The sequence below is a fragment of the Scleropages formosus genome, unplaced genomic scaffold, assembly GCF_900964775.1.
Source record: "Scleropages formosus unplaced genomic scaffold, fSclFor1.1, whole genome shotgun sequence".
Lineage (NCBI taxonomy): Eukaryota > Metazoa > Chordata > Actinopteri > Osteoglossiformes > Osteoglossidae > Scleropages > Scleropages formosus.
Genome location: NW_021641046.1, coordinates 18,873 through 32,701, shown reverse-complemented (window position 1 = coordinate 32,701; position 13,829 = coordinate 18,873). Strand labels below are relative to the sequence as shown.

Genomic DNA, 13,829 nt, shown 5'->3' with positions numbered 1-13,829 from the left:
ATTTATCTGCACTTGTCTGTGCTGCAGACCCCTGAAGGCCTTTGAGACTTGGCTGGGAAAAGTGGCTGGGAAGACTGCAGGGGTCCCGCGCTATGCAGAACTTTACAAGTAAATACTGTTGCATTAGAATTGTCATGCTCTCTGACATTCTATGGTGTTACTTGCGTGCTCACTTGTTTGTGTTTCATCACGTTTTGCACCATTGTATTTTAACCTTCCAGTTTTTCATTATTTAAATGTTACATTTGGCTATCATCTTCCTCAAGCCATTCCACACACACACTATCACAAGTTTACTTCATAAAATAATTTTTTAAAAATTAATTTTATCATTAATTAATATGCATTATATTTTAATGTGGGGGGTGTGGTGGCGCAGTGGGTTGGGCCGGGTCCTGATCTCCGGTGGGTCTGGGGTTCGAGTCCCCCTTGGGGTGCCTTGCGACGGACTGGCGTCCCATCCTGGGTGTGTCCCCTCCCCCTCCAGCCTTATGCCCTGCGTTGCCGGACTGGGCTCCGGTTCCCCGCGACCCTGTATTGAACAAGCGGTTCTGAAAGTGTGTGTGTGTGTGTGTGTGTGTGTGTGTGTGTGTGTGTGTGTGTGTGTGTGTGTGTTGCAAACCCCTTCTGTCATCTGCCTCACCTTAGAGCTATGTTTCTGTTAGTTAATTTTTATGTTTGTGAGCCTGGACTTAAACATGCAATATAACTTGCAATTTTTAGCACTCTTAATAAAGATGAACAAAAAAAACTTAAATAATGTTTTTAAAAAGTCTTATTCAGAATTTAAAATGGCTTCATTAAACTTGTGCCAATATTGATGTAAAATGTATTAGTATAGCTGTGTATCCTCAGCAGGATCTTTGGCGTTTCTATTCATTTTACTATGGTTTTGATTCTCATTGAATGATCTTATATCTCAAAGGAAAGCCAAACGAGATGAGACTGTAGCCAATTTCAAGAAAATAGAGAATCTTGTACCAGAGGATCTTCTAAGGTGAGCATTCAACATCATCCCAGTAATAATAGAAACTAAGTTGCAGAAATGCAGTGTGGGTATGTACTTTTTTTTTACGCTTCACATCAGTTAAGTACATTCATAGGACCAGCACAGATAATGATCAGCTTAGGGGATGAGGATAAGAACTTTAAGCTATTCTAAGTACAAAGGACGATGAGGTGACGTCGAGCATAAGAAACGCAGAACCTTGGTTTTACATGTGATTCAGTTTATGGTGCCGAGTGTAGAACAGTATAGGGATTCTGATGCAGATGAAGTACTGATGTTGTGTCACTGTACTCCACTTTCCTTACTGGCCAAACAAAACCACTCACAGAAATTTTTTTTCTTTTTTCTGGTCTTCCACCAATTTGCCAAACCCAACTCTTTACCAGCCCAAGGCACACTGTTATGGCTCTAGACACAAGAGAAGTTGGGCTTTACTGGAATGATCTGTAAGCCTCTGATCATTGATTTGAGTGTCTCCACTGTTCAGGAGAGCTTTCATCAAGATGAGCACATCACCAGAGGCCTTCCTCTTCTTGAGGTCCCACTTCACGGCATCACATGCCCTCATGTGCATTAGTCATTGGCTCTTAGGCATCGGAGACCGCCATTTGTCCAACTTCTTGATCAACATGGAGACGGGAGGAATGATTGGAATTGACTTTGGTCATGCCTTCGGAACTGCCACACAGGTACGTGTCTTTCATTGCTTCGTTGCCTGCCTCTGGAATTTCTTTCTGACCCCACCCATAGTTTTATGGATTTTGGTCAACATACCACTGAAGTGGTCATGTTGTCCTCCTTTAAGGTTTAGGAATTAGAGCCTTCCCGGCACCGGGAACAGGTATTCGGGGACAGAACTTCGGGTTCTGCCGCGTCGTTGTGGGGCTCGGGAACGAAGGCGCGGGCATGTGCGGGGTTTGGAAACAGTGATCGGGCATGCATCTGCAGTGCTCTTCCTCCTCCTTTCTCGTCTATCTCGCCCCTCACTGGGAGACCCGGGGGGAAGAAATAGAGGTGGCACTTAGTCTCAGCTGTGGGCGGCTGACCTCGGGCTCCACCCCCTTTGCTCGTCGCCTTGTCATGCTACACCGGGACTGAGTGCAGCATTGTGGAATTGGATCCTGGATTTCCTCACCAACAGACCCCAGTGTGTGCGGATTCGCAGTAATACCTCCTCCCCACTGATCCTCAACGCTGGCACTCCACAGAGAAGTGTCCTGAGCTCAGTGCTATACTCCCTGTTCACACATGACTGTGTGGCCAATCACAGCTCAGCACCATCATAAAGTTTGCTGACGATGCCACCGTTGTGGGTCTGATCACCAACAATGATGAGACGGCTTACAGAGAGGAGGTGAGGCTCCTGGCAGAGTGGTGCCAGGACAACAACCTGTCTCTAAATGTCAGTAAAACTAAGGAGCTGGTGATTGACTTCAGGAAACAGGATACGGTTCAGGTACCCATCTACGTAGAAGGGGATGTTGTAGAGAGGGTCAACAGCTTCAAATTCCTCGGGGTCACCTTCACTGCCAAACTCACATGGACTGAGCACACAGCATCGACCATCAAAAAAGCCCATCAACGCCTCGACCTCCTCAGGCGTCTGAAGAAAGCTAGGATGTCCACTACAGTCCTCACCACTTTCTACAGGTGTCCTATGGAGTCCGTCCTCACAGGGTGTATTACATCCTGGCGTGGCAGCTGCTCCATACAGGACAAGAAAGCCCTACAGAGGGTGGTCAAAACAGCTCAGGAAATCATCGGCACACAGCTACCAGCAGTCGAGGACACCTACACCACACGCTCCCTCAGAAAGACAATGCGCATCATGAAAGATCATAGTCACCCCGCACAGGCACTTTTTTCTTCTCTGCCATCTGCAAAGCGGCTCAGGTCTATTTGAACCCGCACAGCTAGGTACAGGAACAGCTTTTACCCCACTGCTGTAAGACTATACAACACTAACCAATGCGCCACCTTTAGTAACTAAAGTTGGACTGCTCCACCCAAGCGCATTGGTAAATTACACTGTCACTTCAAGCATTCTCATTCCCTCGTTCTGAGTTCTGACTGTTACCATTATTGTTACTACTGTTACCATTATTTATTGTTATTGCTGTCACTGCTGCTATTGTTATTTACTGTCATTGACACTGTTTTGTTTGTCATTGTTTTGTTTGTGCACTATTCCTATTGTCCTTGCCCATAATCTGTGGAGAAGCATTCAGGAAGATTTTCATGATACATGTACATGGTACTTGTATCCATGACAGTAAACTTGGACTTGCAACTTACCTGTTGTTAACCGTGGTCTGAAAATGTTAAATCGAAAATTCCAGAAATAATTGATAAGTTTAAAATTGTACGCCGGTCTGAGAAGCATGATAAAATCTGCTATGTCCTGCCCAGGACGTGTATCATCCCTTTATCCAGTGTGTCCACGCTGTATCCACTACCCGCACGTTTGTCCCTCGGTAGCGTCTCGGTTAGTACGTATAGGGTTCGGTACTATCCGCGGTTTCAGGTATCCGCTGGAGGTCTTGGAACATATCCAAGGGGACTATGCTATATGATTATGTAGAGAATTTAAGTTCCAGTACGGCACTGTATGCAGTTACTGAGAGTTACTCTAAGCACCTGTGTGTTATAATAGTGTGTTCATCTCATTAAACAGAAATGATAGTTTTTATGAACTATATTATGCAGTTAATAAAGCAAAACTCTTCTTTCCTGAGCAGTTTCTCCCAGTGCCAGAGATGATGCCATTCCGCCTTACCAGGCAGTTCCTCAGCTTGATGCAGCCCATGCGAGAGTCTGGCCTCATCCAAAGCACCATGGTCCACTGTCTCAGGGCCTACCGGGCCAGTCCTGACCTGCTACTTAATACAATGGACATCTTTGTGAAGGAGCCCTCTTTGGACTGGAAGGTACACCATACCAAGTTGAGTCTTCTATAGTGATGTCCTTGTGATGTCAGATATTTCAAAATGTGCTCTACTAAAGGATTCTTTGCAATATTTAGAACTTTGGGCTGAAACAGCTGAAAAAAGGGGGCACATGGACACAGAGCGTGAACACCAAAGACGTGAACTGGTACCCTGTGCAAAAGGTGAACTTCGCCCGCAGGAAGCTGGAGGGTGTAAACCCCGCTGTCATAACATGGTATGTTCATTTGTTGAATTACTAGTTGGGACGCTTGCACATGGTATTATGTTGCTTTTCTTAGTATAGTATATATTTTTAAATTTAAGTGATACTTTTCTCCAAACTGACTTAGAACATTAACCCATTTATACAGCTGCATGATTTTACTAGAGCAATTCAGGTTAACTACTTTGCTCAAGGGTACTACAGCTGGAGGTGGGAATCAAACCTGCACCTTTGGGTCCAAAGGCAGCAGGATGTAGCTTTCTGTCATCTGAGTCTCTTTGAGAATTGAAATGTGTCACATATGAATTTAGTTGAAAGGCTGTGCTCATGGAACAACCAGACTCTGATCAGAGCTGTTAACCGAATACATTGTGTATCCCAAATTATCCGAACTCGCAGGGCGCTGAATATCTACAATGGCACATTAAGCTGGTTTTCTGCATTCGGTTACATTTTACAGTGTATCAGTTTTAATTGTACATTAGCCTTAGCATATTTACATAACTGAACACTGTAGACATACAAATTGGCCATCCAGTATTACCAAAGTGCAAATAGTGGAAAACTGAACCTGAAGTAGATGAAAATTGTGAAGAACGTTGTTCTGTGTTTGTCTTTAAAGTGAAGAACTACAGCTGGGCTTTGAGAAGGATCTGGCTTGCAAAGGTATGTTGGCAGTGGCACGAGGAGAGGTGGAGCACAACGTTCGAGCCCGCGAAGCAGATGATGGGCTGTCTGTGGAAACCCAGGTTGACTGCCTGCTGGACCAGGCCACAGACCCAAACATACTGGGAAGGGTTTGGATAGGCTGGGAAGCCTGGATATGATTTTATGTTTACAACTTTTGTCTCCTGGTTACTTTCTCTAATGTAATTTATACCAAAATTGTGTAAACATTTCAGTGGCCAATTTTCCTAGCAGTGGCCTGTGTTATTGGAAAATTGCTGGACAAAATGCTTTTACTTACAATTGTGGAAATAAATTTTTTTTTTATCATCTCATCCTTGTTGTTTCTTTTGATTTCTCTCGCTTTTATTGTTCTCTTCAGTTCGGTGTACTCTTTTTAAGAGTACTTTGTCAAGTGATGCATTTGCATTGCCTATCTCAGTGAAATAGCCATGTTGACACCCTGTGGTTGGCAGAGGAAATTAAGCCGCTTGGTCTTGCATCATGGAGCTGCATGATGGCAATGCCAAATGGTTTTTTTTTTTTTTTTTCCTTCTCCCATGCCCCAAAATGTCATCTAGATATCTCTAGTAGAGAACTGGTTTGACTGGGCATTTGTCAAATAATATTTGCTCCCAGTCTGCCATATATATATCTATACAATAATACACAGGGAAAGATGTTCAACCCCTCGTGCTAAAATCAAGGGGGGCTGGACACAAACCAACCACGCCACAGGATTCCATCCCTCCCAAAACCCTACCAAACAGTTCCCTGCACAAGAAAAATCAGCCCACATCATGGGCAAACACCATCCTCCTTGCCGGGAGCCACCACGAGCACTTCATTGGGGTTGTTAAGTGGACACCTTCCTTCGTTGATGTTTCATTGAATTGAGCCCACGACACCTCCAGAAGGCTCAACGGCGAGATCTGGCGTCCCAGACCCACCCTCCTCCATGCCCACAGTGCCATCCCAGCAACTCCACCCACAAAAAAAGAAAAAAAAAAAAACCCACTCCAACCATACATCAACCAACCAACCAACACACCACATCAGCATATGGAGGTGACAACAAAACTCAAACCATTGATGTTCACATAGGCAAGTACTCCCCACTCAAGTGTGCTTCCCCCAAACACCCTGATGCCTCCTCATCCACAACCACTGACTGGATCTTTCTGCTACCTCTGACAAGCTTTTAATCGCTGCTCTTAACGACTGACCCCTGAAACCAAACTCCAACAGTAGCGACGTGGTTGATTTTGCAACAAACCCTCTAGTACCGATCTCCACCGGTCTAATAACGCACTGCCAGCCTCGCTCCCTCACCTCACCAGCCAACTCGGTGTACTTCAGTTTCTTCCTCTCAAAGGCATCTTCCAATGAGTTTTCGAAGGTTATCGTTAATTCAATGAAGTACACTATCCGTGCGCCCTCGGAGTACAGCACAATATCGGGTCTCAACGCCGTGATCGCAATGCACTGTGGCATCTGCAGCTGTTTTCCCGCATCCGCTGCCAACTTCCAGTCACGCACTTCACCCCACTTTAAAACTCGTACCACCACAACCACGCGTGTGACTTGCAACACTCTCCCCCTCCCTCACAAAAGAAATTAGCTTGCTTCTTCCACACTGCGGGAGTGAATTGACTTAACCCGCTTGTTCTATAATATATATGTATATGTTAGCATAGGTGCTGCGAATTTCTTTGCTCATTGCTGTGCCCTGGATCTGTAAGTAGCTTTTGGAGTCGAATACAAAGTCATTTCTGGTTAGGCTTATGTCCAGTAGTTCTAGTATTTTCACATCTGGTCTATTCGGGTCTGGATACTTGTTGAAGAGTGTCCTTACCGCTTCTAGGCCCAGATCTGTGGCAATGTTTGTGTACAGGCTGTTGATGTCAATAGTGAATAAAATTGCATCCTCTGGAACGGAAACCTTCTCCAGCTTGCTAATGAAGTCGTATGTGTCCTTTAGGTAGCTGGGATGTAGCTGGGACAGAGGGTTCAGGTAGCTGTCAATGTACTCTGCTATATGGTACGTTTCACTATTGCAGTCTGACACTGTAGGACTTCCTTTGGGGATCTCTCCAGGGATCGTCCATGTTTCGGGGTCTGCGTGTATTTTTGGGAGGAGGTAGAAATTTCGGGCCCGTGGAATTTCAGGTCCCGTTAAGTAATGTTTTTGTTTCTTTGTTATGTACTATTTGATTTGTAACTGTGTTAAAATCTCGACTTGTTTCCGGTCCCAGTGGATGCGGGAGCGGAGTGTAATATTCCGTATTACTTAGTTGTCGAGTGGCCTCGTATTTGTGCTGTTGTGCGTCCATTATTACGATTGCAGAACATTTGCCTGCCGAGTTGAAGACTATGTGTTTGTTTTTCCTTAGTGTCTGTATTGCCCCCCTTAAGGGTGGGCTGAAGTTACGTTTTTGGTTGTGTGTGTGTGTGTGTGTGTGTGATGGATCGTATTATTTTATTGTTGTATTTGATTAATTTCCGAATATTGGGACTGACTTGTTTCAAATTTGGTTCCCATTTAGATGATTTGGTAAATGGGGTTAGCCGTTTCTTTTGTTGGAAATTGAAGTAGTCTAATAGTTTTAATTTTCTCTTGTATGAATGGATGTCCCTGAGGAGTTCCCCCAAATCTGGTCCATCTGGTGTGGGAATGAAAGTGAGGTCTCTCTCCAGAAGTTCCTCTTCCGGTTTTGTCAGGGTGAACGTTTTGGACAAGTTGATAATGTTGGTGTGCTTTGTGTTTTTGTCACACGTCTCCACCCTTAAAAGTTTAACCGGTCCAGCCAGTGTCCGACGGTCAAATGCGCCGTTCCTGTTGTCCACCGTGTTACGTTAAGACGATCGACTTTGAAGAGAAGTTTGTTGATCATCGGTAATGAACTCCCGTGTTGCTCAGTGTGTCTGTTGATGGCGTCCAGTGTGTTCTGTTGCTCCCTGGGTAACATGTCCGAGTATTGTATCAGGGGCGTGTGTATGGAGGCATTTGGGAAAGTTTCCCTTGCCGCCCTCCACATGTGCTGTAATCGCTCGATAACTGTCTTGTACGGTTGTTGCAGACAGTTATGCAGTCCTGCAGCTAATATTACCTGTTGTGTCTGGAGGTGTATGTTTGTCTCTTTTTTTTTTCCTAATATTTTGGCTATGTGAAAGAAGTTGGCCTCTGGGTAGCTGTCTACCTGAACCCCGTTCGGTGTGGTGCCTACGATTCTTCCTATCCCCTATAATTACGGTCGGTTCCCTTACTTCTGATTCCCACTCTGCAATCTTCCTCTCCGTGGCCGAGTGTCGTGTAGGTGTCCGAAGTGCTTCTGCGGTCTGTGGCACCAATTCCTCCTCCGAACTGACAGGGGGGGCTCCGGCTCCTGTGCATGTTTCTTATGTTATCTGTTTGCTCCTGTTCCGCACCCCTTTCTGTACTGAGTGTTGCACTGCCGCCTATGGCCTGTTCTACTTTCAGTAAATTGTGTGTCCTTTCCACTGTAGTCTGTCTATTTTCCTCCCCGCTTGTCTGTTTTTCCACAACTGTTCTGCTCTCCGGGAGGGCCTCAATTATTGCTACCTCCTGGGACCCTACGCTGGTGCTGGTTCTTATAGGTCCTGTACGTCTTTGTCCCTTTCCTCCCGTTCCCTTGCCTGTTTATTCCGTCTCCTTCCCTTTGTCATTCTGTTTATTTACTTCACTGTAGCCACTTTCTGTTTGTTTTGTTTTTCCTTTTGTCCCGCTCTGTCTGTCTGTCCTGTGGAGCCCTAGGTGGTGTGTCTGCTTCCCTATGTACTTGTGCTATTGTTTTACCTGTCCTATCCGTTCCTACTCTGTTCTGTTCCGTGTTTCTTACTTGTGCGTATGTCCGGTGGCTATTTGCTGGCCCCAGACGGGTTACTGTTTTGACCCTGTCTTTTTCCTCACTGTTTTCTGTTCGTTTATTAAGACCCAGGATATGTTTCGTTCCGATCAATGTTTCTTCTTTTAATTGGTGTCTATATCTACTTTTTTCCAACTTCACCACCACCTCCCATTCTGCCACACTGGCTAAGTCAGAAGTGGGTTTTTGTCTGTGTATTATGCCTTCATAATGGGACTGGAGTATATACATGTTACTTTTCATCCAGGCCTCCATTTTTTTTTTTTTTTTTTGTACTGTCTGTCACATAATGTTATTAGGGGAGGAAGATATAATAAAATGGGTTATTTGGAGCTAGGCATAGGGTTGCAGCAAAGGTTATAGTTGGAGCTTAGGTTTGGGTTGGAGCTAGGGTAAGAGCTGGATCTATGGATAGGGCAGGAGCTACGGTTAAGGTTGGGGCTAAGGTTTTGGATGGAGCTGGGGATAGAGCTTAGGTGAGGGTTTGAGCTAGGGTTAGGGCTGGATCTCAGTATAGAGCTTGGGTTAGGGTTGGAGCTAGGGGTAGCGTTTGAGCTATGATTCGGATTGGAGCAAGTTTTAGGCTTGGAGCTAGGGTTAAAGTTGGAGCTAGGGATAGGGCTGCAGCTAGGGTTAGGGTTGGAGGAAGGCGAAGGGTTGGAGCTAGTTTTAGGGTTGGAACTATGGATAGAGCAGGAGCTAGGGTTGGAGCTAGGGTTAGGGCTGGAGCTACACATAGAGCTTGGGTTACGGTGTGAGCTAGGGCTAGGTTCGGAGCACGTCTTTGGGTGTGAGCTTGGGCTAGGGTTAAGGGTTGGAGCTAAGGTTAGGGTTAGGCTGAGGAGAGTTATGGACTTTGTTTGCACAGTTGTATTTTGGTTGCTCTGGCAACATGTGTTCTCTTCCAGGTTGTAGCATGTCAGTTTTGTTTTCGGTGTGTTTGTGCACGGTGGAGTGATGCTGGTGAATGAAGTGTTGCTGGGAGGTGTGTAAAGGCGTTGTGTGTGTGTGTGTGTGTGTGTGTGTGTGTGTGTGTGTGTGTGTGTGTGTGTGTGTGTGTGTGTTTATGGGGTGTCCAGTTGTGGGAGAGTCGCATGTGTTGTCAGAGAATTTTTTTAGTTTTGTGTTGCGGAGTAATGTCTCCCCCATGAGTCTGTGTGAGTCTCCTAATTAATGACCAAATACAAGCTTTAGAGCAGAAACTTCGCCCTTCTGGCTACACCATAACAGCCTCAACAACTAATTCCAAAATGCGTATTCCGCAAGAATAACACCCAACATAAATAGAAAAGCATACAAACCATATGAAACATTTGTCTATTATAAATATCCCTATCTTACAGTATGCAAAAACATTTATCCCGTTACACAGTAAATCACCCGTCAAGTTGGTTGTGCCCAAGGACTTCCACCTAGAAATACCCCAAACGGTTCAGTCCATCTGGTTTGCAATACAAGCTAACCAGCACAAGAAAGATGTTAAACTGCTGAAGGGTGAGCAAAGAAACTACAGAAATGATCCTTGAAAACTGCAGTAAGTGTGTTTACTTTTAACAACCACCTGCATGATGTACTTGTCGTAGTTTAATTTAAGAAATGTTAATAGTTCAGGACAAACGGATACCGGTAGGCCTTTCCCCCAGCAGCCAACCTGGTTCAAACAAAAAATGTTAAGTGAAATACTGGACCAAAACAAACAGTGTAACAGCACAAAGTGAAATGCATGTGAACAGGCAGCAGCAACAGCAAGAGTCAATACTTCACTGATGGTATTTTTGCTGGCATCTTACTGATTCTTTGCTACTGGCATGCCTGTCACAGCTCAGGATGTGACAGTCAGGGTTGGAGCTAGGGTTAGGGTTGGAACTTTCCGCTTTCTTGGGCTTGTTCTTTTCTGGGGATTTTGCAAACACCTGAACCTTATTCTGTTTTCCGCACTTGACGCAAACGCGTTATCTTTTTTTTCTGCAGCTTTGGGTCACCGTGCCCTGTTTCGGTCTCTACTTGTGTATGAGAGCATCAACACAACAGTTTTCTCACCCAGTTTGTCTTTGTTAGTTCTTGCTCCTTCATACAGCATGCAGCGTTACATCTCTCCTTTAGAGAGCGAGGCAGAGCGTCCAGAGCGAGGAGTCGAACACCGGTAGCCGAGACGGCGTCTTTCGAAAGAATCGAGTCCCTGTTCGACGTAAGTTCCATCCCGAATGTATCGTCTGACAGCAGAATGCGTATCGTCATCGCTCACGCTGACTCGGACAGGTAGGAGCTGTGCGAGAGGTGCACCTGGCCAGGTGAATGTTTCCACTAGTCCCTCCCTGGTCTCACAAGTTGCGTGTTTCTCATAGCCTGGAGGTGGACAATGTTCCATCCCAAGAACGGAGTCCTCTGGCTTTGCAGGAGAGTCCAGGTCTGCTGCTGCACCCCTACTTCCCACTGAGCCAGCGGAGCGAGTCCTTCCTGTACCGTTCGGACTCCGACTACGACCTGTCTCCCAAGGCCATGTCCCGCAACTCCTCTCTTACCAGCGAAGGGTAAGAGGCTCCCGCTCCATATCTCTGCACAGTCTCTAAACGCACTGTGTGTATTACAAGCTCACTGACTAGTCCTCGGAACTCACAGCTGCAAACACAACTGGGGCCCCATGTGTGTTCGGAAGTCTTTTTTGTTTGTAAATCCAAAGTCATTTTTCACCACCGACTCACAATCCATGGAAGGTTAATTGTTATTGAGGTGTCACTTGATTGATTTGCTGATTGGTTTCTGTAAATGTCTCAGATAGCTATAATAGGTTAAAAAAAAAAAACCTTTAGAGACATTAGTATTTTTATTATTATTATTATTATTATTATTTTATTTTTTTATAAAGCGCTCTTCTCATGCAGTGACACAGAGCACTTTAACACAGACATAAGGCAAGAAAAACGGATACAAACAAAGAAGACGGTCAACTAATGGCTGCCATAATGAAGAACTTATTATAGAGCTATAAGTATACCTACCGGCCACCGGGGAAAGGAACAAAAACTCCCAACTGAAAGTTGAGGGAGGAAAAAAAACCTCTGGGGGTCCACGGGCCAGTAGTAGCCCACCCCTCCTGGGCATTATAGAACATAACAATTTGTAAGCCAGTGTTTAACAAGTAATTATAATGTTGGTGAATGGCATCTTGGATGGACTTCAAGCTGTGTTCCAATTGAAAAATGATCCACTTGGCCAATTTGGGGTCATGGTGGTCCAGAGCCTGTTCCAGAAGCACAGAGCCCAAGGCTAGGCAGGGTACACTCTGCATGTGATGACACTCCGTTGCAGAATTTAACAATGACTCAAAATATGACTGAACATTGGTTCATATGGTGGAAAGAAACAAACTAACTGTACTTAAGAATCACGCGTCTCTTTCTCCTAATGTAATGAACACATTGTATTTTCGCTGGGATGTACGTCGCCTTGGAGAAAAGTGTCTGCTAACTGAATAAATGTAAAAAAAATATGTGACCTCCACAAGTTCCCATTGAATGCCAGGTAATGACTGATTGATTGATCCCATAAGCGTACGTAGCGTTCCTCATCTTGCTGTTGATCGCTGACACTCAGGATCCCCAGGCAGGAGCTGTAAACACTGTGGAAGTGAGCTGAATTCAGGTGGTCCCACACTCCTCTTCCATTTGGCTGCTCTTTACTGCCATCTCTCAGCTCAGAGGGTAAACGCAGGTCATATTTGTTCCTCCACAGATGTTTTTAAAAAAGAGTTAAAGAAAAGTGCAATCACAAATAAACTGGAAGATGTTTTTGCCTTTAGCAATTTGTGGCTCAGACATCCAAAACCTGAGGAGCCTGTGCGTAAAATGCTTAGTAATCACTTCTCCTCCAATACTGCGTGTTTCATTCACTGTGACTTTGAAGTCCCATTGTTTGTACCTTCACATGCCATCACCTTCCTCATTCTTGACCTTTCTTTGGACGTTTCTCACATATGCGCTGATGTTCAGAAAGGTCAGTTTGTAGTTCCCAGCTCAGCTGAACAGAATGTCTTTGCACTGTGGGAGGAAATTTTATGTACTTTGTTTTATTCACTAATTGTTGCTAGCACGCTTGACTTTTATGTCCTTGTCGTTCCTCTCCTCAGGCTCACAGAAGACTTCATTGTCACCCCTTTTGCTCAGGTGAGGCTGTTTCGCACACGGAGCTGGTGATCCGAGTCCCTCGGTTCTTGAGCCCTGAATTCCAGCTGGGTTTACCCCTGAGGACGACTCATACAGCCTAGAGCATCGCTCACAATCACTCATCGGGCTCTCCTCTCTTTCCAGGTTCTGGCAAGTCTGTGATCTGTAAGAAGCAACTTTGCCCTCCTCGCCAACGTCTCATCACCCACGGTCAAGTCAGTGTCTTGCTTTCGGTGAAACCTGCCAATCCAAACTGTCACTGCAGTCAATGAAAACCATGTTACCACCTCGTCTGTGACAGTCTGTGAGTGTGTGAGAGCGTGTTTGACAGAGTGTGTGTGAGTAGCATTGTGTCACTGAACTGTGAAAGTATGATGCTTTGTGTGCTTCCTCGAACGTGGTGAAGCCTTTTTTCCATCGGCCTCAAAATAATGTTACATTCCCCACAATGGCCAGTAGGTGGCGCTGTTCACGTATCCCTGTTGTAACATGCAGGAGGTCTCCACTGGGAATGCAGCAAACCACTCCCAGGACAGTGCTCTCCGGTACGTTTAGTTCGATACCCTTTGCATCACTCACATTCACACTTGCACTCATCCACGCACAAACATCAGCACAGTCATGTGACCTTGATGTTGCCTTCATGTGACCTCACAGAGGAGACCTACCAGCAGCTGGCTCGCGAGACCTTGGAGGAGCTGGACTGGTGCTTGGACCAGCTGGAGACCATCGAAACGCACCGCTCCGTCAGCAACGTGGCCTCGACCAAGGTGCAGATCTCACCTGTGCTGACTGACACTCGTACCGCGGCACCGACAACCACCACGTGAGAGTGTGTGACAACCCCCCAAACGTGACCTGCGGTCATCCTTCCACTGTGTGTGTTTTCTCACTCAGACTGCCCCCCATCTGTGCGTAGCGTCACTTAGATTAACACCCAGCTGTGTGTGGTGC

The 13,829-nt window shown here is 45.6% G+C and overlaps 1 protein-coding gene and 2 long non-coding RNA genes across 3 annotated transcripts in view; all 3 read left to right on the top strand.

The window, feature by feature from the left end:
* LOC114909783 (DNA-dependent protein kinase catalytic subunit-like) overlaps window positions 1–5,021 on the top strand; it is a 53,562-nt gene extending 48,541 nt beyond the window's left edge. Inside the window, exons 80-85 of the mRNA XM_029249580.1 lie at window positions 28–108; window positions 926–997; window positions 1,497–1,698; window positions 3,748–3,936; window positions 4,032–4,171; window positions 4,782–5,021. Coding sequence (XP_029105413.1) covers window positions 28–108; window positions 926–997; window positions 1,497–1,698; window positions 3,748–3,936; window positions 4,032–4,171; window positions 4,782–4,986 — 889 coding nt within the window. The 3' untranslated portion in view covers window positions 4,987–5,021. The remainder of the gene's footprint in view (window positions 1–27; window positions 109–925; window positions 998–1,496; window positions 1,699–3,747; window positions 3,937–4,031; window positions 4,172–4,781) is intronic.
* Window positions 5,022–11,179: 6,158 nt separating this feature from the next.
* On the top strand, window positions 11,180–13,031 carry LOC114909781 (uncharacterized). The gene is made up of 3 exons (XR_003797389.1): window positions 11,180–11,243; window positions 12,839–12,875; window positions 13,020–13,031. It is a non-coding gene; the product is annotated as an uncharacterized LOC114909781 (long non-coding RNA).
* A 5-nt stretch (window positions 13,032–13,036) lies between these two features.
* LOC114909780 (uncharacterized) lies at window positions 13,037–13,610 on the top strand. The gene is made up of 3 exons (XR_003797388.1): window positions 13,037–13,090; window positions 13,371–13,420; window positions 13,533–13,610. It is a non-coding gene; the product is annotated as an uncharacterized LOC114909780 (long non-coding RNA).
* Window positions 13,611–13,829: the final 219 nt, after the last annotated feature.